At 46.6% G+C, this 25,948-nt stretch overlaps 1 protein-coding gene across 1 annotated transcript; it reads right to left on the bottom strand.

Annotated features, from left to right (window-relative positions):
- Nucleotides 1-356: 356 nt before the first annotated feature.
- Nucleotides 357-5,510, bottom strand: LOC101760618. Its single transcript, XM_004956067.3, has 3 exons — nucleotides 4,438-5,510; nucleotides 4,109-4,242; nucleotides 357-2,117 (listed from the first exon to the last, which is right to left on the bottom strand). The coding sequence occupies exons 1-3, from the start codon at nucleotides 5,395-5,397 to the stop codon at nucleotides 590-592; spliced, it is 2,622 nt and encodes an 873-aa protein (XP_004956124.1). The 5' UTR covers nucleotides 5,398-5,510; the 3' UTR covers nucleotides 357-589.
- Between the last annotated feature and the right edge of the window lie 20,438 nt (nucleotides 5,511-25,948).

The following is a 25,948-nucleotide window of genomic DNA, read 5'->3' as shown; positions in this document are numbered from 1 at the left end:
CCTTGCCAAACTCATAATTTCTGCTAAAGCATATCCAGCAGGGTGATATATAATCCCTTGTCTTAGTACCTGCGACAACTTGAGTATGTTTTTATAACCAATCCCCTATCACAATATTTTACAAATTAGATAATTTTCTTAGCAAGGTTCAGGACTATGGCCATGAGCAGAAGTAGTTCACAAAAATGCTTAAGGTTCTCTGCAGCTTCGCAAAGTGTACATGAAAATTCTTCCACAACTGGAAGCTGACGAGGATTAGCTGCATTATTCCATTTTCTTTATGATCCAACGATACAATATAGAGCTTAGACAAAATTAACTAAAAGTTATTTTTTCAGAAACTGGGGGTGCCAGAATAATAGAAAGAAAATTCATTACATGCCTATTAATTAAGTTTAGCAGTAACCGTTTCTGTATAATTAAGAAAATTATACAGGGGACGAAACAGTAACTAGACAAGACTTGGCAGAAGTAACAATAACCAGGAAACAGACAGGCTGAAAGAGCGCGCACAGGTGAAAAAAAAAACCACACAAACTATACATGCATATAAATTTGTACATCACGACTGAGGACTGGCAGCAAATCATCACACTGAAGCTCCAAGTGGCTGATGCCCAACGCTTCCCTGTTCCTTCGTGTCAGGCTGCGGATTGCTTGTCGTCCCTCCTCTCCTGGTGAAGCACGCCATCAGCGCATGCACCACGGCGAAGGCCAGCGCGGCGACGACGAGCGCGACGGCGTACCCGGACGTCTCCCACCCCCTGCTGGAGCCGGCGGCGTGCGCGCCCAGGAGGCCGAATAGGTTCACCACGACCGTCATGTTGGTCACCGTCAGCCACCAGCCGCTCTGCTTGAGCCGCTGCGGCAGCAGGAGGACGACGACGAGGATGGACGCCACGAAGGAGGTGGAGTTGCAGTGGAAGAAGAAGAGGTACCGGAGCCTCCGGTTGGTGCGGAGCACCGAGTCCCCGGCGGTGTGGCCCTCGCCGTCGCTCTGCCACACGCCGCCCGGCGGCTCCAGGCCGGCCGCGTAGGTCACGCTCGCCATGAGGATGCCGAGCAGCATCAGGTACTTGCTCTTAGCGTGCTTTTCGTCCTTACATTTTTTGTCGCCATCTCCTCCTGCTTCGATGGCTGCGTCGGTTGTTCCCGTCTCCTCTCCTCCGCCGCCGGCACCGCCTGATTCAGTGGCGGGCTCATCTCCGACGTCGCCGGTCATCATCTTCTTCCCTACGAAGAGCAGCACCGCTAGAAACACGACAACCAGGAACGCCAGCACGAATATGTATATGGACGTCTTCAGATGCTGCGTGCTTCCGGCGGCGTAGGCGGCCATGAGACCCAGCAGACCCGCCGCCGTGCACACGGACAGCGCGTAGCTCCGGATCGCCGGCCTGTACAGCCTCGGGTGCACGAGGAGCAGGATGTGAGCGATGGCTGACATGAAGCTCAGCGAGTTGCTGTAGAAGAAGGCCCTGTAGCGGCGCGGGTAATTGGAGAGGAGCACCGGCTCGCCGGCGCGGTGGCCGAGCACGCCGTCGTCCTCAGGCCAGAAGCCGCTCGGCGGGGTTAGCCCTGCCTGGTAGGTGATGGTCGCCGCCAAGATGGCGAAGACGAGCAGTCGCTTGCGCCTCTTCTCGACCATGTCGTCATCGTCGCCGCCACCACTCCTCTCCTTGTGGCGGCCGAGCGTGAAGAAGACGACGACATGGATCGCCACGTAGACAACGACGCCAGCGGCCATTGCCATGACGTAGATGGATGTTCCCACGTCCCGGCAGCTCCCGGTGGCGTACGCGCCGATGAGGGCAAAGAGGTCGAGGATCATGGCGGCCTCCAGCGTGCCGTGCTTGAGCGCGGACCTCTTCTGGACCAGGACGATGGCGGCCAAGGAAGCCATGAAGGCGGTGGAGTTGAAGTAGTAGAATGCCTTGTACCGCCTGGGGTTCGTCGTCAGGAGGATCGGGTCGCCGGCCATGTGGCCGTCTCCGTCGTCCTGCCAGACGCCGCCTGGTGGGTCCAGCCCCGCCTGGTAAGTGACGCTCGTTGCGAGGGTGCCGAGCAGTAGAACGAGGGAGCGAGCCTTCTCCATCGATTCGTTAAGTTGTTCCTCCCTGATAAGTTTTATAGAAGCAAAGCAGCAGAATTAAATTATTTTATCGTAATGGAATATTACTAGCAACATTTTATTTATTGCAGATCCATATAGTGAAATAATAACAATAATGTGGTGATGAACATGAAAGCCAATCTCAGTGAGAGTTTCATGGTCATTAAATTTCATGTCACATCAATAATTTTGTTGACTTGGCAAGGTATTTATGAGTAGAGAGAAGAAGTTTCATCATATGTGAGAGGAGTTTTATCCCCATGACACTTAATAGGCACAGTTACCTAGTCTCTAGTCTCGGTAATAGTGCAGCGAAATTGTATACTGAGACTAGCCTATAAAAAATTAGTTGGTTGCTTAAAAAAAGAGTTAGTCGGATCCATCACATTACACAAGATGTCTTCATGTGAAATTAGAAGTAGTGACAAGCGCTAATTAAGGCTTTAATTTAAGTCCATCACTTTAGAGCAGCTCCAGTCCTGGTTTGGTGGCTGGAATCCATGCAACACGAACAAAACTACAGTTCACCGTCTCCAGCGTCGGCATCGGATTGTGGAGCAGCCCACGGTTCGATTTTGAAACAGACTGAGCTGCTCTTATACAAGCTACTATAAAACAAGACGTGGTTAAGGAAAGCCCATCACTTTATAGTTGTCCTTCGATGTGCCCCACTGCTATCTTCGCCCAGGATGCACGCCACCGCGATACGATTGGCCTCATCTACGAGCACAGGTGTCCCTGGTGCCCTCCTGTTGATGCCATTGCCGTCTTCCTTGTGAATGAATGTGTGGCCCATCCTCGACTTCCTCCCCCTTGAACACGTCACGTCGCTCCTGTCCTCCTCCTCCGCTGCACGCTGGCTTCGCATCCATCCTCTTCCTCCCTGATCGATCTCCTCCACCACCTCTGCCCGATCCAGCCTACTACTCCACCTTGTCCCCCAAGTTGATGGACTAGGGCTTATATGAATTGATGGATGGATTAGGGCTTAGATGAGCCCACATCGTTCGTGGTGTCCACGGTTCCTAGAGTGATGTCGTGTCCATGGTGCTCCGGCTGAGCACTAAGCTCTTTGGGAGCATGCCAAGAAGCTTTGGTATTGCAGGGTGAGTGGGCATGTGCTTCAAAATTGTGCCAAAGGATCAGCCACAAGGTTTGAGAGGAGAGGAAAGTAAAGGAAATAATTCCAGCCTCATGATCTAGGAATACCCTTTCCTGAACTTCTCAGACTCGCACCCCTTCTTCCCAGGGATCCTCCCTTGGGAGGGAGGTCATGGCCGTTTCTGTTTCTAGTGGGAACGAGGTCCGATTTAGGTCTTAACCCAATCGTCAAGTGCCCATATGGCAGCCATTTTTGGGTAGGAACAAGAAGGGTTGGGGGTGAGCACCTCCCAAGGCTGGAGGGAGGACCCGGAGTCCCTCCCGCCGGCCTCAAACCCATGAAACCCGGCATTGATGAGCTCAAGCCTGGAAGTAGTACCTTTATACAAGAGGCAACATGATAGGTGAGGTCAGCACCCTACGTCATAGCGTATTACCACAGGCACGCCCCGCTAGAGGGTGATGGCCCACCCATCCCCGATATGCTTAAGGCTAGGCACACCTTTATTTTTTGTACACTGGAAAACAATAGAAGAATAGAAGAGGATATGAATTTCGTGGGTTATGATAGTCAATCGTCTATAGTCAATTATACAGGCCTGAGAGGGAACAGGTTAGACGCTCTAGGGCCTCTCCCGAGTTAATTACTGTCATCTCCTGGCCCCTCAATACTGTTCGGACTTTGTAGCCACAACAACTGCAATTGGAGCCATCATCGCTGGAGAAGATGAAGGCCGCCAAGTGAGTATGAACTTTCTCACAAATCACGTGGCTAGAAATAGGGCAAATTTTTCCATAAGGAACCTAATCTTCAATTCGACGTCAGAAAACATTGTGCCTTGATGTTGCGTCCAGAGCAATACGTAAAACTGAACGAGGTTACTTGTACCGTACCTGCCATTGTCAGCATGCCTTTCTCTAGCTTGATGCCTGAGACAGGGCAAACACTTCGATGCTGCTGCGTAGATGCCTACTAGCCGTTGACAGCCGTTGCGTATGGCTGCCAGGACACGTGCAGCGAGAGCCACCTGCAAGCAGGGGAAATTTTCGGCCAAAAGTCAGTGATAAACCTGATAATTTCGCTAATTTTATCGGTGGGCACTGGTAAAAACAACACCGTGTTTATCTGTACTTTGATTAAAACTGTTTACATTTACTTGAATTTTGTTCGATATTTCCGATAAATCATGTTTGTCCGCGTCCTCCAAAAGTTCTTTCCTTACCGGTAAAGTAAGCCCTAGCAGGAACACCATGGATCCCAGGACAAGAGTGACCAGGACGACGACGTAGGCCGTGGTCTCGGCGTCCCTGCAGCTCCCGGCGGCGTACGCCACGACGAGCCCGACCAGCGCGACGACGATGCACCCGTAGAGCTCGACGGAGCGCACGCTGGCGGTGAAGCGCAGCTTCTTGTCCAGGAGCAGCAGGATGATGACCAGCGACGCCACGAACGCCGTGGTGTTGCCGAGGAAGAACGCCACCAGGCGGGCGCGGTTGTAATCCTCCAGGATGGCGTCGCCGGCGCGGCGGCCGGGCTGGCTGCCGTCCCAGAAGCCGCCGGGCGTGCTCAGCCCGGACACGTACGTGACGCTGATCGCGAACGTCGCGAGCAGCATCAGGACCTTGCGCGGCCGCTCGCCGACCAGGTCACGGTCGCCGGCGTCGGCGTTGGTGGCGGCGGGGTCGGCGGCGGCGCGCTTCTCCGGCGCCGACGCCGACGCCAGTGCCGTCTGGACCATGAGGTAGGCGAAGACGGCGGCCACGAGCAGCGAGCTGTACACGGTGGTGACCGCGTCCCGGCAGGTGCCGGCGGCGTAGGCGCCCATGAGGCTGAGCAGGTCGAGCACCATGACCACCCGCAGGGGCAGGAGGGTGGTGCGCCGCCAGATGTTCTCCTTGAAGTTCTCGTGCAGCACGGAGAGGAGGAGGATGAGGACGATGACCACGAGCGACGAGGCGAACGCGGTGGCGTTGCAGTAGAAGAACACCAGGTACCGGCGGTAGTGGGTGTCCCGGATGATGGGGTCGCCGGCGAGGTGGCCGTCGCCGGTGTCCTGCCACACTCCCCCCGGAGGGCTGAACGCCGCGGCGTACGTCAGCGCCGCCGCCACCGTGGCCATCAGCAGCAGGTACTTGCGCAGGGTGTACTCCCACGGCTTGCTATTGGATTTCTCGGACGCCATTGAGCTCCACCAGATGCAAAAGCTCGATCAATTTGTGCTTCTTCTCTATGCTTGCCCCTGCAGGAGGAACAGCCGAACAGGAGAGACGAAACTTACAGGTGACTGTCCTAGCTAGTGAGTGCGCGCTACTAAGCTAGCTCGACCTGCTTAATTTATAGGACGAGCATTTTCTGTGTAATAATTTATAGGACGAGCATTTTCTGTGTAATTTAAAAGAACTGGCAAGAGACATGATGAATATATGCCTAGTCCTTTTCAGCAAGACTTGACTTGGTGATTGGCAAGGATATGATAAGAATGTAGTCACACGCTTCTCGTGCATCTGGATGTTAACTTGTTAAGCTAAATTATGTAATGCCAGCTAGCTAATCCTTGACCTTAACTTGAAGTGGCTAACATGCTCCACGAATGCTATTGTACCACGAAGATCTGCTGGGATTACTCTGCAAGATATGCATGTCGATATTTCGACTATGACGGATCACCATCTCCGGCCAGCTGCTAACGAGAGGAAGCTGGTAAGCTATACGTAGGTAAGGAGGTTGGGAAAATAATTCAACGAGGCGTGGCCTCGCTACTATTTCCCGAGTGTTGTTTGCGAGTGGTTGACAGGTTTTGCCATTCATTTTATGTTTGCTTAAGTTGGTTGGTATATTTTAGTGAAATTTGGGCATTTCCTGACAACAGAAGCAAACTAGCACAGAGAAATTAATGACGATTCCTGACAAGGATTTTGGTGGTACGAACTACACTGTCAACAACATGAAGAATTGAAACAATGAGAGATCATTCTTAATGATTTTTGTAGTGCATGAATTTTGCATGACAGTGTGATGGCTCCTAACATCACAGCATATATCATACATGGTGATTATCATATATATAGTACGAATCAACAGTAACTGCAGTGCAGTTCCTCATAAGCACAATTTTGAATGAATATTCATGGATGGATGCTAGATGAATGTAGACTTAGGAGGAAGAGTTAGTTGATATAGTTTCAAAACCCTTTGTGAGAAGGAAATAGAAAGTAGGACATGATACAAGTCATTGGCAATTATATTGGCAGTATGCCAATGTGACAGGGAACTTGTTCTTGGTACATGTCGACGTTCTTGGAATTTCCTTTGTTATGCGTCCTGTGGCATAGGACTAGAGAGCAATAGGAGTATCTCTAGTTGTATTATGAAAATAATGAAATGGCATGGTACATTTCATCGACAATTAATTTTTGAGTGTGGACGTTATCGGAGTGGCAAGCGGAGTTGCGAGGAAAGGAGCGAGAAAGCAACCCTGCCGGTGGCATATTTTGGGAGGGATTTTATTGGAGGCCTTGGGGAGCTGCCAGGGGTTGTCCCCGAACTACAGCGGCTGGTGGTGGAAAATGACAGCGGCTGAGAACAGAAGAGAAACATATATCAAATATGCGAGCTTTGTGCAAGTTTTACATTCAAAAATATATTTAAACTATTCCTAATAATATTACTAGTCTCTAGTACATTCTGTTGTGGAGAGTTGTTGTGCAAGTTTTAGAAGTCCAAGTTTTTAGTGAATATTACATGAAAGCATAATAGAATTGTTGTAACTACTGACACATGCCGAGACATGCGGTGTGTGCAGTTTGTTTCGGCGAGGTGGACGGCAATGGTGGGTTGGTAATGAATAAGTTTGAGCATTGTTGGTATGGGCTTGTTAATTTTTGTCTTTCAATACGTACGTTGGCCGCAGGTGTTTATTGTTTGTTTCTTTTAATTTATTACTGTAGCTTCCCAATACTGTACGCGAATTTTTTTAACATCTTTTACTGTATCAATAGAAACTGGAACGTGTGGCGCCCTTAGTTCAAGGAAACAAAAGATACCAGCGTGATTGGTGTGTTTTCTCTTCTGCTCACGCATTTGGAGCAACCGAGAGACACAAGTGTAACTATATCGACCTGTTTAATTTATAAGACGCATGCAAGAGACTTATTAACGGGTTAATTTATGCCCATGCCCAACCACCAACATAGTTGACTAGTGATCAGTAAGAATAAAAATGTAGCCACGCTTGTCATGCCGATGTTTAACTAAATCATGCGGTAGCTAGCTGATCCTAGTCCTTGCATTGATTAACACATTTCCAGGATGCTACTGGGCCACGAATGTTATCAACACTGCACGATACTCTCGACCATAAGCTCATCCTCCTCCGACTGTACCAGAGAACAAGGACAAAAGATAAATGTAGGGGAGAATATCGGTAGATATTTGTTCTCGACAAAACATTAATTAGCGTTTTGTTTCTCTAGCTTACCCTGAATAATTTCATTACGTATCAATGAGACTAAGTATGTATCTACGAAAACTATAGTTTATGTATAGCAAGAACGGTTGCTTATTTCTTAACTCTGGGAATCTACTGCTAGGTGTAAAACTGGCCGTCTTCCGATCTTCTCCGCGGGAAGACTGGCCGATGCGTTCACACCTTTGCAGCCTTACAGGGCCAATGATCTAATTGAATCCATCCATTCACTGTAGCCAAAAGCCAACACTCAAGTCCTTCACTCCAGTGCTTGAGTGTACTATGAATGAAGCATGTTTTCCTTTAACCTTCACTGCAAGAATTTCCATCTTTCCCAACAGTTCTGTTTTAATTGATCTATATATTTAATACCCATTTGTATTTTTAATGGAGGGAGTGAGGGACCAACAGTTTTGTTTGTCAGTGTAATTCCTAACTTTCTCAACAACAACAGAATCACGAATAAACTCGTTGCCCATATATAATTTTGAAGCTAGTTCGATAATTGTATTAACAACAGTTGGCCACTTACAAAACACCCTGGGAAATTATTAGTCTTGTTGGTTTTTATTTTTTATTTTATGAGAGACAACAACCTGACCTGCTTAATTAGTCCGATGCGTTCACACCTTTCCTTCCAGCCGAAGTGTGCAATGATATTTTATTCCAATCCATTCTCACCATCATTGCTCAACTGAGCATAGTGCACTACTAGAAAACTGAGCATTGGTCCTAACCTTAATACCGGTTGGATTTTGACCCGGTAGTTCCGGATCTAACGGCTAGTTCCCCAGGAACCTCTACCTGGTACTAATGTGCCTGAGGGCCTTTAGTATCGGGTGAAGGCTCCAACCGGTACTAACCCCCCGTCCCAGCACCCACCCCCACGCGCCTCCTTATCTGCTTCCCCGCACCCCACGCGCCATCCCTCCCTCTCCCATTCCTCTCCTGCTACCCCCCCCCTCCTCTAGACCCCTTCCTCTCCCGCTGCCGCCGTCTCCCTCTCCCGCCGCCGGCCTTCTCCCTCCCTTCCTCCTCTCCTACCAGCCCTCCCTCTCTCACTCTCGGCCCCTAGCTACCACCCTCCGCCCCTTTGCTACCCCTCTCCTTCCCCCTCTGCTCGCCCCTCACTGCTAGTGGAGAGCAGCGGCGGGGCGAGGTGCGGCAGCAGCGACAGAGGGCGCCAACGGCGGGCTCGAGCTGTGGGCTGCAGCGGCGACGGTGGGCGCGGATGGCGGACACGGGCTCGGCCTCGGCGGGTGGCGGCTCTAGCAACGTGGCCTTAGCTTCCTCTCCTCCGGTACGCCTCTCTCTCTCCCACCCTTCGTGGCGGGGGTGCGGCCGGGGCTTCGGTGGGGTGCGGCTGGCCGGATCCGGCAGGGCCACGGATGTCGGCAGCCGGCGCGGGGCGGCAGCGGCAAGATCCGGCGAGGTGCGACCGGTCGGATCCGGCGAGTCAGCACGCGGATGGGGCGTGCGGCGGGCGGGCGTGCAACACAATTTTTTTGTTTTTCTAATACCCCTTTAGTACCAGTTATTTGACCCGGTACTAAAGACCCCCTTTAGTATCGAAGTAGTAATACCTAAAAGGAGGTTATGAACCAGTACTGAAGACGCTTTCCTTAACACAGTGGTGTATAGTACTAGCAGATACACCTTGAATGACTTGTTCCCTGCTTCCCCGTTAATTAGCTTGCGAGGGTGAGCCATCGTAGTCGGAATGTCGCGTTATCATAGCTTCGTAGCGCAATAGCATTCGTGAAACGTGTTAGCCGCTGCTGCAAGGTCAAAGGTGTGAACGCATCGGACTAATTAACTGAGAATGGCTCTAGGATGCATGAGCAGCGTTAGCCGCTGCTGCAAGGTCAAAGGTGTGAACGCATCGTACTAGTTAACTGAGAATGGCTCTAGGATGCATGAGCAGCGTGACTACATGCTTATTCTTTGCTAATCACCAATTGAGTCAAGTCTTGGTGAAAAAGGATTGGGCATAAATTAACTCATCAAGCCTCTTGCCGGTCTTATAAATTACAGAAATACTAGTTCTATAAATTACTTTCTCCATCCCGAAATAATTAAAGTTTACATAAAAGAAAGAATAACATTTACTATATCAAATGAATATCATTAAACTTATTATTATTTTTAGATTAAGAATAATTATCCGGCCTCCAACATTCAAAAGAGAATGTGTACGGCCAATTACAATCACTGATCCACACCGGATACATAGGCAGCACTCAGACTGCTACTGAAGCAACTAGACTCCAACATTGTTCAGAAAGACATTCAAACTTGACTAAGAAAAGCTCTAAGCTTGTAATCTATTTCTGAATTTCCAACCAAAATTACTGAAGATCTCCATGACTGTAACCTCCGGCAGATGAAATTTTTCTTTCAGAGCAGCTTTCTCTTCCTCTTTAGACAGCAGCTATCATTAAATTTACTATGAAATATGTTTTTATAGTTTAGTTCTTTGATCACTACAAGTAATTACAGTTTGGATTGCACGAATATAATGAGTTTTCAGCTGGACATCAGTGGCTCTTTTAGTCGGTCTGTTTCCTGCTTATTATCTACTTCTGCCAACCCATGTGTAGTCTCTGTTCTTCCACTGTATGATTCCTGTTGTAATTGGATTGTATCCAAAATCATTACCAGTATGTTGGAGTGTGCTTCAATCTGCGGCGGCATAACCACGCATGATGATATGGTCTCGCACCACTGACGGGAACTGGGAAGGATACAGATATACTACAATCGTGCAAATAAAATGAATCAAACGCCTAACCTGAATTCTTACAAGCCTTTCATCAACACTGTGTTTATGGCTAACAAGTAAATATTTCCACTATCATATTTATTTGCTAGTTTGGACTTTGGACCAGCTGATGCATAATCAACATCCAGTACCATTAATACATCAATGAACTATTTCACCTATGTGCATGAGTTAATTAGTTGCATGCACTATGGATCCAAGGTAGTCCATGCAGGTGGTTGATTCAGACTAGGCTTGCCACTGGGAAGGTATAGGGAAACCCACTCTTGTTCACACCCAAATCTATATAATTATTATCCACTCCTTACCCTCCTCAATTCAACCCATATGCAATGAATAATTAACTTTATACTATATATATACACACACTGTATATCTATATTTCACCTGGGTGCATTCTTTGTACAAAATGCACCCAGGCCAACCAGCGCACCTGGTTTGGCCAGCCCGAGCCGCCCAATTAACCAGCGCGCAACCGCTTCCGCTTCTGAAGCCACCCGAGCCGTAACCGCTCCCGCGCGCCCGTGCGCCTAGACCAGATGCACCATAGCATTTAACTCCCCCCCCCCCCCCCGAGGGGCCCCACCCACTTCCCTATCTTCCTCCCCTCTTCGCCGTTTTTTCTCCGCCGCAGTTCTCTCCATTACTTCTCCCTCCCTTGCCGCGCGCGCTTGTCGGGATTCTGCCACGCATCGCTCCTCGTCGCCGGGGAAGCTAGTTGTCAGGGCTATAGGAAGCCCCCCCTGAAGGAGGGACAGGGTCTCGCGGTCATAGTTCCTCTCCCCGCAACCCCACGCCCGAGAAACAGCGCCATTGTCATAAGGATGTTGCATGCGGAGCAAGCGCCGCTGTTGTTGGGGGGCGCCGCCGCGATTTCGCAATCGTTGACGTTTCATTCATCTTCCTGAAGGTATTCCCCTCATCCCCCCTCCTCGGGTGCGCACCATTCTCCCAAATCGTGACCTAAGGTTTTGTATGATTTCCAATGTGTTGTTCCTTTTTATGCGAATGTTCCTAAATTAATCTCTATTTTATTCTCATGGTGACCCCCTGATTACTTGCCCTGTATGTTGCAATTTATGTTAATTTGTAGTTTCTAGTCACTGTATGATGGGACTGTATGATTGTGGTAATTCTAATGTTTTATTGTGGCATTTGAAATTTGTGTGATGCGCTGGCTTTTTTTTATTTATGTGTATGTTGCTTTAATGAATTTCTATGCCCTGGGACTGCTGATTTACTTGTTTTGCAAACTAGAGCATGTTGCAATTTGTTTTTGGTTATGTGTTGGTAGTTACTGGATTATTTTTTGCCCCTGTGTGTGTTTGATTATTTGTGTTTTTTGCAATTGCAGTTTGCAACTTGTACACCCATTAGTGCCATGCAGTTATGTCTTTTTAAAATCCTATTATTACATTGCACTCCCTATCATCATTTTTGCAAAACACACACTAACTGTTTTTTATACATAATAGCCCTCAGGATGGAGCCTGTGCGATCGTCCCCTTGTCTCAAGATGAAATACAGGAGGAAAAATCTAAGGCTTCCTGATCCTCCATACCCTCTGCCAAGCGACGATGATGAAGATGATGATGATGATTTCATTCCAGAACCCATTGAAACAGTCCCATCGCTCGATGCGCACGCCACTAAAAAAGGCAGCATGAGGAGGCCAATTCCAGCGTACATTACCCAGTAGATCCTGTTGAGGTAAAAAAAAATTTGATGTACTTTTTTGTTTATTTTCTATCTGAATATTTTATATATGTTCAATATTTGAATGATATTGCTTTTTTTTTGCACAATCCACATGACACAAACAACGTTGATGATGTTAGATAAGATAAGAAGATTAGGCCAGTCTCGCTTCGATGTTCTCCTTCCAAATTCGCAGAGCTTGTCGCAACAACTGATAGACTATGCGGCATGAGCTTTGGTGGGTTGCTAGAGTTCAAGCCAACCATATTGGACAGGTCCTGCTTATATGGCTCATGGAAAAATTCAATCCATATACTATGAAGCTAGAGCTCAGTAGTGGCAAAGAAATTGAAATCAATGAGCACAGTGTCTAGTGTGTCTTCCTGCTAAATAAAGTAGGAGATGACCCCCCATTCAAGGAACAAAAGGAAGCATGACAGATAAGCAATGATGTGAGGCTTCAGTTATATGGACAACCAGGGAGTAAGATACTACCCAAGTTAATTCAGGAGAAGCTGAAGTTTTGGACTCTTGCAGGAGATTTGGCAGTTAGGCCTTTTCTGATGCATGCATTCTGCACATTACTTTTTGTAAACACCGACAAGTACATCAGGCTGGATGATGTGGTTTGGACTGAGGATCTTGACAGAATTGGTGGCATCAACCGGTGCAAAGCAGTTGTTGACAATCTTAGGGTTGCTGCGCGGCTGTATAGGCTTAAAAAGAAGACGAAGGGCTCCAACGCACTCATCACTAGGTGTTGAATATTCCTTATTGTGAGTTATCTAACCCTTCTTCTTTTTTCTATCCCCATACATGCAATTGGGTTACATTCACACGTGCAATCAGTTAGTTTTTTTCTTAGCTTTTTCGACACATGCAACTATCTCACAGAAATTATTGCAACTGGTGCAGAATTACAGTTGCAACCGGCCATATTTTTTACACTGCAATTTTTTGTTTTGTAGTTTGTCGCATATATGCAATCTACTAGTTTTTCTTTTATAGCTTCGCAACTATCCCCACCCTAATCATAGAATTTTCTGGGGCAACTTCTATTTTTTACGGTTGTAATTGGGTTCCTTACTTTTTTTTTGTTTCTTTTAAACATAAATGCAGATGCTATATGTTGACCCCCTCCAGCATAGGCTAGACATAGACCAGGCCAGTTTACCCCGATGTTTTGTGCTGGACAACAAGATTATTGACAGAATAGCAACAATGGATCGTAGGGGAGATGTACCTTCTGGAGCGATCGAGTACGACAATCTCGAGGTGATTTTCTTTTTTTTCTCATGTACATGTTTGTTTTTGCAACCGCTTTGGCATTTGTATATTGCAACTTGTTTTTTGTATTTTTATAGTTGAAATTTGTTATTTTTCCACCCGTGCTCACTGTGCCTCTGTGTGTTTTTTGTTGACTTCAGTTGAGGATTCTATCAAGCACCTACTATGCTCCCCCACCTGCTGTCGCCCCCGCACCCGCCCCTGCGCCCGCACCCACCTGTGCCCCATCTGCTGTTGCAGCTGCTACTGGACCTTCTGCCCCTTCTAGCAACACCATGGACGCACCTGTTCTGTTCAACTATCCGAGTTTCTTCTCCAGTTTTGGCCAGAGCCTATGTGAGTTAGTTGGAAGAAGCAAGAATAGTCAATCTAAGAAGATTATGAGGAGCTATGATGCCAGCACTGCTAAGGCTCAGTCGATGATGAGGAAGGCTCATAATCTAACAAGGACAGCTGGCGAGCTAATGGCAAAAGCCCACCATGAGTGTTACATTGGCATTAAGAAACTCTTGAATAATGCTCGTGCTACGAGGTTGGCAGCCAATTTCATTCAGAGGAAGAAGGGGAAGAAGCATCATGTTTTAGGAGTGCAGAGACGTCGAGTGCAGCATGGCGAAGCATATGGTTCAGCACACACTGAAGGTGAACATCGCCCCTCAAGCCCACACATTGAAGCAGACGTTTCAATGGAAGACCAGCAAAATCAGGATTTAGAGGAATCCTTTAATCGACTGTTCGGAACACCCAGCCCAGATCCCCATCATGATATCCCCAATACCCAGTGCATGATGACAGCACTGAACAGCAAAGTACGGCTGATTTGCCATGCACCCAATTTTAATAAATTTGCATGCTAGTTTCTGCATCACAAATCCTTTTTCTTACACATTTTTTTCACTCTTGTATTTTTGTTTTTTTCTGGCAGCACCGCCTGCATTACGTGGGGAATCCTAGGCTGTGGAAGATATAATGGGCATGTTCCAATCTCCATCACCCTGCGGCAGTCAGGATGACCAGATTTCTTCTCTTTTATTTTTGCATTTTCCCCATTCTTTTCTCCAAATGGCCTTTTAATACAAGCGCATAGGATGTTGATGTTGAGAAGCAAAACAATGGTATTGATGGAACTGCATTTGGTGCGAAGGGTTTGATTTCATGGGATGCACATGACATCGTTGACACTGTAACAACTCTATTCTCTTTTTTTTGAAAAACATTCATTTGTTCCCTTTTTCTTTATCTTTTACTGTAGGCGTGCATGATATTTTTCTTTTTTTATGCCACTCAGGACCCACCGATGGACAAGGAGGCACGTGCACCATGACGTGTAGCTACCAAGAGGAAGGCTCCCGCAACCCCGATAATGAGCAACAGAGCGAATCCGAGGTAAGCACCTACTGCCAAAAACCTCTGTTTGTTCTGGGTTGCAACCAACCTTGTCTATCACTTTGCAACCACACACTCATTTATGTTGCAACTCTTTTTTTTGCCCAACTGTACACTAAGATGCAACTGGATTCCATCCAGATTAGCAACTAATCCTTCTACTAGTGTGCAGCTACACCTTTTTTCATGAAACCTTTTTTTCCACGCACACACTTTCTTTTTCAAGTGCATACTGAGATGCAACTATCTTCCCCCAAGATTAGCAACCAGAGCATTCCCAGTATTGCAACCATCATCATCCATTACTTATCAGAGCTTTCTTTTCTACACTTTTTAGGGAGACACAAACTAGGACATAGTGGAGCACGATGTGTCCCATGAGAACCAGATTGAGCAAGAAGACAGAAGTTTAGAAAACCAGAGTGAACATCATGTAAGCATGCATACACTTCCTATGCAACTCAGTTGATATTTGGGTTGCAATTCATATTCTTACAGACTTTTTTTTGCATTTTTTATTTGAGAAAAAAATAGGAAGTCAATGCCCCACATGTCTCACCTGAGAAGCAGTCAAACGCACCTAAGATGGACACATGCGGACAAGGAGCCCATACAGATGATGTAGCTGCCCTCACAGACAAGGCTTCTGCCCATGTTGGTCCCCAGCAAGGTGATGGATAGGTCATTGTCACATCTTAGGCATTAGCATAGAAAATGTAAGCATGACAAGATACAACAAGCAAGCAAGCAATCCAGTATATTATTGAGTCGCAACCAGGGTTCATATATTCTTTTTTTTTCAATTTGTGTATCAACAGGTAATTCTAGGTCTGCCCAGGATGCATGAGGATCCATCCAAGCAACCTGCCCAGGCTGTAGTTACATACATAAGAAGATTTGCACGAAGTACAAGGTCTACTATTGCTACAAACACAAAGAATGCTGAATCTGAAAAGATGATGAAGAAGAAGCAGGCAACTAAGATGAATGAGGAGAAGATGCGGGCAGCTGAGATGAAGAAGTTAGAGAGAGAGGAGAAGAAGCACAAGTTGAAAATGGTAGAGAGTTAAAGAAGAACACAGCTGGTATGAAGAAAATGGGGGCGAAAGGCAAGGCAATTGCAAAGAAGAGGCTGCAAACTCTAACTGGAAGAGAATATGCTCTCAAGCGTGAACAGTATGAGAAACTTTTGGAGATGCTCTGCTACGAAGCCCAAGCAGACATTGCTAAATTGAACAAGAATGTTGATCACTAGGCAGGCCCCAGCTCATCTACAGAAGAGATCTAGTTCCCAGGAGAGTCCGATGATGACATCAACAACTTGACACCACCGGTTCGACTCTCCCAAGAAAAAGTATCACAAGGTTTGGAAGATTTCAGTGAGTTTCAAAGGCTAATTTACAAGCAGCTTGGTGATAGACTACCGAAGAGGCCAAGGCAGTACATATCTCCTTTCAAGATCCCACGCAGTCGGCCCGACGTACCCCTGGAAAAGGCTATTGCATTGAGGAGGAAAATTGCAGAAGATCCTAAATTGCAATAGTATGCCCATGCACATTGTATCTCTTAGTAATTTATCCTTGCAATTCACACTCACACATCCTATTTTTTTTCTTTGTCATTTTTTTTAGTAAGACTTTGATACAGTTTGGCCTCCTTTGCAACTTTAGTGGCGAGGATCTCCTAGCTACCTTTGCTGATGATGCATAAGGCGAGTCGGAGATCATAGCTTTCCTTGTCCACTGCTTACGACACAATGACATTGTACACAAGGTGGATTCTATCGGCTACAGGGTGGTCGTCACCACTGCTTCTTATGTGAGTTATATTCTACGCTTCGCTTTATTTTTTCCATGGGTTTTTTCATCCATGTGGCATAACAATTAATATTTTGTGTGTGCTTTTTTTACGACCAGCCCCCTAATCCATTTTTGAATGATGTTTCTTTTTCACTCCAAACACAGTTCAATGTTTCACAGGCTGAAAGAATTTTGAACGATGACAAAACTAAGACGGTGGGTTCATTCTCATATGGAAAACTCTGCAGAGTGAGTTAGAGAATTATGACTTATCGAAGGCAAAATTGGTTAGCAGTCTTTATACACTCTGCTTGTTGTTCAATACACTAGCATCACTACCAATAGCAATCATTCTACGCACATATATGCAACTGGCACCTTTTTTTTTACTTTTTGTTGTGTGTGTGTTTCATGGGATAATCACTCTACTTTTTTTTCTAGATATTCATTGCAATCAGAGACAGATATCACCTTTTTATCTATTGTTTCAACATGATGCACCAGCGGATAGACGTCCTGGATTCAAACGACTACTTCTTGAAGTGCACTAACCAGCTAGAGCGTCATGAGTCTGTTTTTGCCAAGAACCCCAATATTGATGCTGTGTTCCGGAAGGTTTCCAACTTGAAACTACCTCGAGTTCACAAATGGAAGAGGCCATTTGTTGATGTACCAAAGCAGGGAGGCCCGAATGATTGCTTGTTCTTTCTCTGGAAGTACATGGAGTATTACGACGGGGAGTCCCTAACTAAGGAAATCAACCCGGTGAGCTATATTACTACCACTTTTTTTATCTCTTTTTATTTTGCATTTTTTTAGCTAGCCTGTTATGTAATATGTGGATTAACCTTTCAAATTCCTCTATTCTTTTTGTTTGGTCATGTAGTTCAAGGGGATGATATACAAATGTGAGTTGATGCACTACCAGTTGTTTCATCCCCTCAACCAAGCAGAGATTCCTGAATCGCTGGACAAGTTTAGAGTTGGGGGACGCTGGGTTGATTGGGATAGTGGTGGCAGTCAATAGAACTTTTCGGTTCTTTTTTTTAACATGGTGCACATGTGGCTAGTGGAACTAATGTTTGTGTCTGCAGAAGTTGTGCAGAATGATAACAGTGCTAGAAAACTGTCAGTTGTGTATATAAACGCGCATGTCACTTTTGAATTCCAAGCGCTTTAACGTAGGTTATCGTGTATATAAACTTGGGTGTGCTGCACTTTTTTCGCATGTTAATGTGGGGGCAGGGAACTATGTAATCACGTTGAACCATCTGGCATCTACCTATTTTTTTTATGTTATCAAGTTATTATTTTGTTTAGGAAATTTTTTTGTTTTATTTTTTAGAACCCACCTGCTTTTATTTGTGCAACTATTCTATCACACGAGTTGTAACCAGTCTACAATGCGATATCGCAACCAGCCTACCACACGAGTCGCAACTGGTCTATCACCAGGGTTGCAACTGGGGGTGCTACCATCGTAGTTGCATTTTGTGTACGACGAAAGTTGCAATCGGCTGATCAGCTGAGTTGCAACTGGTTTGTTTTCTAAAACTAGCAAACAATAGTTGCAACTGTGTATAAACAAAGCTGCAACCAGCCGACCAGTGGAGTAGCAACTGACCTACCCAACCGAAATTCAACTGGTATACCATTCCATCCTCCCCCTCCCCCCCCCACACACATAATATATATTTTTTTTGACATTTGTGTGTCGCACCAAGTCTACCATACGCTACCGCAACCAGCCTATCACATGAGTCACAATTGGTCTACCACTGGAGTTGCAACCGGGGGTGCTACCATCGTAGTTGCATTTTATGTACGATAGAAGTTGCAATCCTCTGACAGGAGGGTTGCAACTGGCCTACCCAACTGGAATGCACCTTGTATACGACCGAAGGTCACCAACATTCCGTCATTCCCCCCGCCCCCCCTCCATCCACAAACAATTTTTTTTTTGCCATTCATGTGTTGGACCAGTCTACCATACGATGTCGCAACAGGCCTATTACACGAGTCGCAACTAGTCTACCACCACAGTTACATTTTGTGTACAACAAAAGTTACAATCGGCTGATGAGCTGAGTTGCAACTAGTTTGTTTTTGAAAACTAGCAACTTGGAGTTGCAACTGGTATATAAACGAAGCTACAACCAGCCGACCAGTGCAGTTGCAATTGGCCTACCCAAATGGAATGCATCTGGTCTATCACACGAGTTGCATTTTGTGTACCACCACAATTTCATTTTGTGTACGACGGAAGTTGCAATCGGTATATGAGCTGAGTTGCAACTAGTTTGTTTTCTAAAACTAGCAACAGAGTTGCAACTGGTATATAAACGAAGCTGCAACCAGCCGACCAGTGTAGTTGCAACTGGCCTACCCAACCGGAATGCAACTGGTATACGATCAAAAAAGTTGCAACTGGGGCATCTGAACACATCATTTGCACACATAATAATAGTTACCACTTGGAGTTTTTGCAATTGGTATGACAACCAGAGTTGCAATTGGTGGGTTATAGTACATTCAGATTCAGTTGCAACCTTTTTTATCATTGGAAAGAAAACAAAATAAACAATGATATTATTATGGGGGAACATGTAACTACACGCATTTAAGTACATGTAGATTCATTCAGATTCATAGTCGTTGCCATCACTGGTTTCTTGGTAATTAACACGGCTAGATGTCTCATTGTGGCGGAACACCTCGAATTAACTTGGCTAAAGCACAACTAAGTCGCCTAACATGCGATCTTATGCTTTAATCAAGTTAACTCGGCAATCCGTTGGATTTCATCCGATAAAACACTTATACAGGACCGAGTTAGCATAGCTCACACGAAGATGAGTGGTTCCAGAGAATACAACAGATCATTCACTTAAACAAGTACATTAAGTTCTTCAATACTGGTTCGAAAATCAAAGTTTTACAAGTTCATGAGTAGCGAAAAAGGTAAAACAGAATGGCGGAATCTAGCGTCGGGTCGGATGTCCCTGATGAGGCTGATCAGGACATCAAATATACCTCTCCTCGCCATTCGAGGAGGGATCCCACTCGACCGTCCACCCAGGAGGAAGCTGGGGTGGCCAAGTGCCAATAGCAGCACACTCAGAAGCTTCAACTTCACCTGAAATAGATGCCACAACCAAGGCTGAGCTACTAAGCTCAACAAGACTTAACCGACCGGTAGGAAAACTGCTCCACCAACTTCTAGACATGCAAGGCTCTTTGGCTGAGGGGTTTGTTTTGCCAAAAGCAACTACAATAGGTCCTTACTTTCAATATTTTAGCTCCGGTTCTAAGTTTATTAACCAGTCTATATTTGCAACTTATGCTAAACAAACATAGTTTCCAAACAAGATATATATCAAGCATCAAGTTCATATCATCATCATGTTCCATCTTTACTCAATGTAGCATAGCGATCAAGCAGTCTCAAACTGTGAGAGGTAGATGAATCGATTCGAGTTTCTTAACAATGCATGGCAAACCTAATCTCACGACATCCGCGCACCACCGAGGGTCGCTTCCTGTGTCGGCCGTCCCTATCAATCCCCTGACCCGTGTTGGGCCCTCTTCTCTTGGTGCAATGTTCCACAGACCCAGCCTCTACCATTTGCCACCACATGCGGCCGCAAGGGAAACTCTGTTCCAGAGACAGTGGATCGAACTGCTCACGTCCAGTTTCAATCACGTACTAGGCTTCCCAATCCCATACTAGGTATGAGATTAGTACTTTCAAACACTTGATCACGAACACCACCACTTTCAGACCTTACAGATTTAGGTAGACAGATGGGGCGATCCACCGACCACCAAAAAGAGTTCACAAGGCCCTATCCCGTCCATCGTCCTTATAGTTGTAACCAGAAAGAGAACAAGCAACTCCTATAACTCGCGAGTGACAGGGAATCACTCGACTTTTACCGAGTCCTGTTAAGCATTGCAACTACTCGGACTTATCAGACTAGTGTTCAGATCAAGGGAACTGAGTCATGCATCTAGGGTTTCAACCAACTCCTATAATGTAAATGCACATACACACACAAGAAGGCATGCGCAAGTTTAGATAGTTGGGGTCATGCTCCGGGGTTGCCTTCGAGCGGGGCGGAGGCAAACTGGTCTTCAGCGCACTCGGTTTCAGCTCCTGCGGTCGGCGGCTCAGCTACCGCTCCGTCTTTTGGCACCGGATGCAGCTCGTAGGTGCCGTCGGCGAGATTTAGTTCTACATGAAAATGCAAATGCAGGGGTTAAATATTTAGATGGTTATTTCAACAACATTTGCACGCTTTAGCTCAGAAACTTGTAGCAAAGCTACAGGAAAAGGTGTGGAATTCCAAGCTTCAGTTAATAGAGAACAAGACAAAAGGGTCGAATTAGGAGAAACTTATGATCTGACCCTCAGACCTAAAGAATAACTGTACCAGGGTCCTCAGACTTAACACAGAGAAGTCCCCAAAATTTTACACAGATACCCTTGGGTTAAAGAAAAAGATACAGCCAAGCCCTCGGGCGAGGCGGACAAGGTTCGGCGAAACAGACAGGGTCGGGCGAGACGGAAAAAGGGGTCGGGCGAACTGGAAAGGGGTCGGCAGCTTACCTTTAGGCCTACTGGTGAAGTCTTGGGGTCGGGAAGGAACAGACTTAGGCGGAAGGACTTGAGGCGCTAAGGCTTGAGCGGCGGCGGGGTCCGGCGGTGCTCCAGCGGCGGCGGTGCTTCTTGTGGACAACAAGTAAGTTCTAGCACTGGGCGGAGAAAAACAGGTGGCTGGTGGGTTGGGAAAAGCGGGTGTTGAGCGGAGAGGGGAAGTTCCTCAAGAGCTTAAGCGACAGCGCTTGAGTGCGAACAGAAGAAGGTGCAGCTAGGTAACAATGGCGAAGGGAACTCCGGTAGAGGCTCTGGTACTCCCTTTTATAGCTGCGTAGAACAGAAGGAGTCCGAGCAGCGCGAGGATCGGTCGAAGGGGATGGAGTGCTCTGCCGGGGTGGCGATTCGGCGATGCCTCCATTGGTCAGTGAAGCGGAGCTTCGGGGATAGGGTCTTCGGTCATTGGGCACAGGAGACAGAGCTTGTGCAGGCGCGGTTTTGCCGGAGGGAAGGATTGGCGAGGGCGAGCGCGGTTCTGGTCATGTCAAGCGACGGATTGGGTGCGGCGGCTCGACTAGCGTGTGACAGCAAGGAAGAAAGGGGCACTGCAGGCGAGGGCGCTGCAGGCGAGGTGACCGAGCGAGCGGTGACGCGAGCAGGCGCAGACCAGCAGCTTTGCCGGGGCACGCTACTAGCGAGGTGGGAAAAGGAGTTGTCACTGCCGGAGCCGTGGTTGGCGAGGGCGGTATCGTCGCGGGGCACGCGCGTGGGCAGCGCGACTGAGGGGGTGACGGAAAAGCCGGAAGGCATCGGAATGCGCGGCCGGGGATCCGGGTGAGGAGATGTGCGCGGGAGACGAGGCGGTCTGGCGCGGCAGCGGCCAATCCTCTGTTGCAGCGGCGACAGGGCGCCTGGCGTGGCCGGCGAGGTTGCGGGCGGGACGAGGCGAGGCGGAAAGGGCTGCAGGGCGCTTCCGCGCGCGATTGGGAAGGAGGCGTGCTGATCTATCTTGTTGCGGCCGGCGACTGGGCGAGGCGGCGCTCGTCAGGGAGGTGGAGCCACGCGGCGATGGGACTCTGAAGCGGGGCGCATGCTAGCTCTGGCGCGCCTGATCTGAGAGATCTGTGAGATCTGTTCCGGGGTCCACCTTCCAGTCTCTGGCTCTCCCAAAGCTCCAAAGTTTGGAGGAACACTAGGTTTCGGGACTTAGAGAGAGCCGGCGGTTTGGCTGGGTTCGGGCTGAGAACCGGACTTTAGGTGATAAAGCTTAAGAAAAGTTGAGTCAACTGGATTAGGGACTTATCTTAAGATTAACTCGGCTGATTTAAACCTGGGTCGTTACACTCATCCTCCCCACTCTGGCCCCCCTTTGTTCTTCATTCAGTCCCCTCTATATTTTTGGCCAACCTCTCTTTCTTGGAGTCCCACCTTGTGTTTTGGCACCCCTGTTTTTCGCTCTGTTCTCTGCTGCTCTACTCCTGTTTGGGTTCAGCGGGCATGTTGTGCTATAGTGGCTAGTGTGTATGTGCTCCCATAGCTCCTTGTGTATGTGCTGTAAGAATTAACAGCTTCCTTAGCAGATTGACTTTCCATGCCAGGTTTCCTACCCTTTGTGCGCGACACCGGTGGCTCAGCCAGTGATATACCAGCTAGGTAGTTTGTAGAGGTTGGATCAAGGTTTGACTCAAGCTCAGGCTCATCGGATTCCACAACAGCTACACTACACTCTAGCGTCGATGCAGCAGCACCAACATTCTGGATTGCACCAACAGCCTCCAACTCACCACTTGCCCTCCCTGACGAATTGGATGGATTCATAGAAGAACCAACTTATGTGGCTTGGAAAAGCTCAATTCCAGGAGTGATCCTATCTATCTGTCTCACTGTTTCAGCTTAAGCGCGATCTGTTTTGCTTCCCGCTCTGCCAAGCCTCATTAACTTAGGTAGAAGTTTCGACATCGCGACTGCTCTGTGTCACCTCGTGGCCCAACTTGCAAAACATCATGTCTGTCCCATGGAACCACAGATCTCGCATTACCTGTGTATCATTTGATATTGTACTTTTCCAGTAAGCTCTGCACCTGTAGGTGGGTGAATGCCTTTATGATGTGTATGCAGAACAACCTTGCAGTTTTGCAGTATTTTTTGTTTAATATACAGAAACACCCAGGAACATTGATGTGCAACTGGATAGGTAACAAGGTTGCAACCAACTTACATGTGTGCTCCCACTGCTTGCATTCGCATTCATACAATCCTTCTCCCTTGTCCGCCACCACCCCGAAAAACATGTCGCACCCAGCAGAAGCTCCCCGTGCCCTTCTCATGCGTCACCAAGTAACCATTCCTCACTTCTAGATCAAGATTAGGCTCTATGACAAATGTTGTGTTGTTACCATATTGCTTTTTGTATTCCTGGTACACAACTCTCATGTACACCCTACTGAGCTGCTCATCGAACCTTGATTTGCAAGCTTGGATGACCTCAGCCTGCACAAATTTCTTTTGTGATCAAGATGCAACCAGCAGCATGAATGATTTGTTATTTTCTAAGAATAAAATACATGTGAGTAGTGCGTCTCACCAACATCCATGTGGTCTGTGTGCTGAAGCGAGTCAAGCACCCTCTTTGCAAACATGTGCAGGGTTGTACTATTGTTAACATAACCATCCTTCAGCACCTTGTTCTAGCTTTCTGATCTTTCTATGGATGTCATTCTCCCGCAGTACATCCCCTTGAAGTATGTTGTAATCCAGCTCTTCCTCTTTTCCCGCAGCGCAATTATTGCGGGGTTATCAACGATTCCACACTCATCTACTAGCTTCTTCCACTCCACCTCAAATTGTGTAGGTCCTAGCGGATAATTTATCAGAGATTCTAGCCTCTCCTTGAGGTTTTTATCTTTGTGTTGTGTGTACAGTTGGTCGACCTCATACTCCCAGACCCTTGTTATATGCCATCTGCAGTTCCTATGTTGTGATTTGTCGAACACTATCTTTATCGCTTCTCTCATTGTTGCATCCTCATCTGTGGCAGACAAAAAAAATATCAAACAATAGTTTCCAAAGGAACCAACAATACAATAGAGTTGCAACCCCATACAACACCTAGTTTGCAACAGGCAGACTCCATTTTATTGCATTTGTTCAATTATCAAGTATGTAACCAGGAATACATTATATGCGCAATTGGAGTAAAAGTCATACCAGTCAGGATCACATAGGGCTTGTGCCCCCCTCCATGTAGTTCTTGAAAGTTTCAAACAACCATTTGAATGATTCAATTATTTCATCCCGAAGCAGCGCTTTCCCAAAACTGACATTCTTTAGGTTGTTATTGGCCCCCACAAACATGCCTAGCGGCATGGCTTTTTCTATTTGTTTTATGGGTCGTGTCAAACGTGATCACATCACCGAAATCCTTGCACTCAGCTCTTCGGCTCGCGTGGCTCCAGAATATGCTCCTGAGAACCTTTGTTTTCGGATCAAAATCCACATCCCAATAATAGTACTCATTGCTCGCCTTGCTCTCTCTAAAAAACTGAAAAAGTTTATCCAGATCACCATCCCTACCCTCCCTTGCTTGCTCAACATTCCTGGAACATAAAAAGAAATAAGTACATTATTCTTTTGCAGCTATCAAGATACTTTTTGGAATTTTTTTTTTGATTGAGCACAGAGGGACCTACATGTTTTTCACATCCTTCTCTATGAATGGTCAGTTTTGACGGCCACCAAACAGCTCAGACATCACGTTCATCGCAGCCTAGTGCGCCACCCTATTCCTTGACATGATAGCAAACAAGTCATCCATTGCCGCCTCTCTTTGTTTATAGACATGCATGTACCTCACCATCCTGGGTGACGGGTGCAGCTTGTGGTTGTGTGTTTCCTCAACATGGTCAAAGTACCGTTACTTCCCTTTCTTATATTCCTTGACCTTAGCATATGCAGGGCAGCCCACTCTCTATGATGTCTTTTCAATCTGTGGTTGGTTATTCTCTTTATCTGTTTTCAGAAACCCCTCTCGATTGCAAACCTAGTGTATATTCTCCTTGCTAGTTCTCTTCACCCTCATACTAAACCTAGCCAGTCTTGCATAGTCAAAGTAAAAGAGGTAGGCTTCTTTTCTTTTCTCAAATGTCTGCCTTACCCTTGGAATAAATACATCAAGTATGTTTGAATCCTACGAAAAAAATATGTGGCGGTAAATATGAATGAATTCTGGCACATAACTAAAAACAGATAGAGTTGCAATCACAATATCACAACTAGTTGCAATCAAACTACAACTAATGTTGCAATCCTGCATCTAAAAAAGTCTTTGCCAGATCATTACCAAACATTGTCATCATAGATAGAGTTGCAATCACAATGCAGCCACTAGTTGCAATCACAATGCAGCCACTAGTTGCAATCAAACTATAAATAATGTTGCAATTCTCATCTGAAGTTACAATTACCACTAGTTGCATGCATGTACCTCACAGATAAATTTCCAATTAGACTGTAGCCATAAGTTGCAATCAAACTACAACTCATGTTGCAATTCTCATATGAAGTTGCAATCAACGCATCCGAAGTTGCAACATATATTAGGCACACCAGTTTTTTTAACCAGGTACAAAACAACCTATACACCACGATGCAATCCATGCAACTATTTTTTTTTTTACCAATTGCAACCAGACAGCTCCCCCAATCTACATCTAAAATCAA

The sequence above is a fragment of the Setaria italica genome, chromosome II, assembly GCF_000263155.2.
Source record: "Setaria italica strain Yugu1 chromosome II, Setaria_italica_v2.0, whole genome shotgun sequence".
In the NCBI taxonomy this organism is placed as follows: domain Eukaryota; kingdom Viridiplantae; phylum Streptophyta; class Magnoliopsida; order Poales; family Poaceae; genus Setaria; species Setaria italica.
Note: the sequence above shows the minus strand (reverse complement) of the source record. Positions and strands in the feature narration are given on the sequence as shown.

What these genes read in the sequence shown, in the direction of transcription:
- LOC101760618 (XM_004956067.3), bottom strand. Translation starts at nt 5,397, where the DNA reads ATGGCGTCCGAGAAATCCAATAGCAAGCCGTGGGAGTACACCCTGCGC. An exon ending in TGCTAGGGCTTACTTTACCG is followed by an intron (nt 4,243 to 4,437) that starts GTAAGGAAAGAA and finishes CCCTGCTTGCAG; the next exon opens with GTGGCTCTCGCTGCACGTGT. An exon ending in AGGCATGCTGACAATGGCAG is followed by an intron (nt 2,118 to 4,108) that starts GTACGGTACAAG and finishes AAAACTTATCAG; the next exon opens with GGAGGAACAACTTAACGAAT.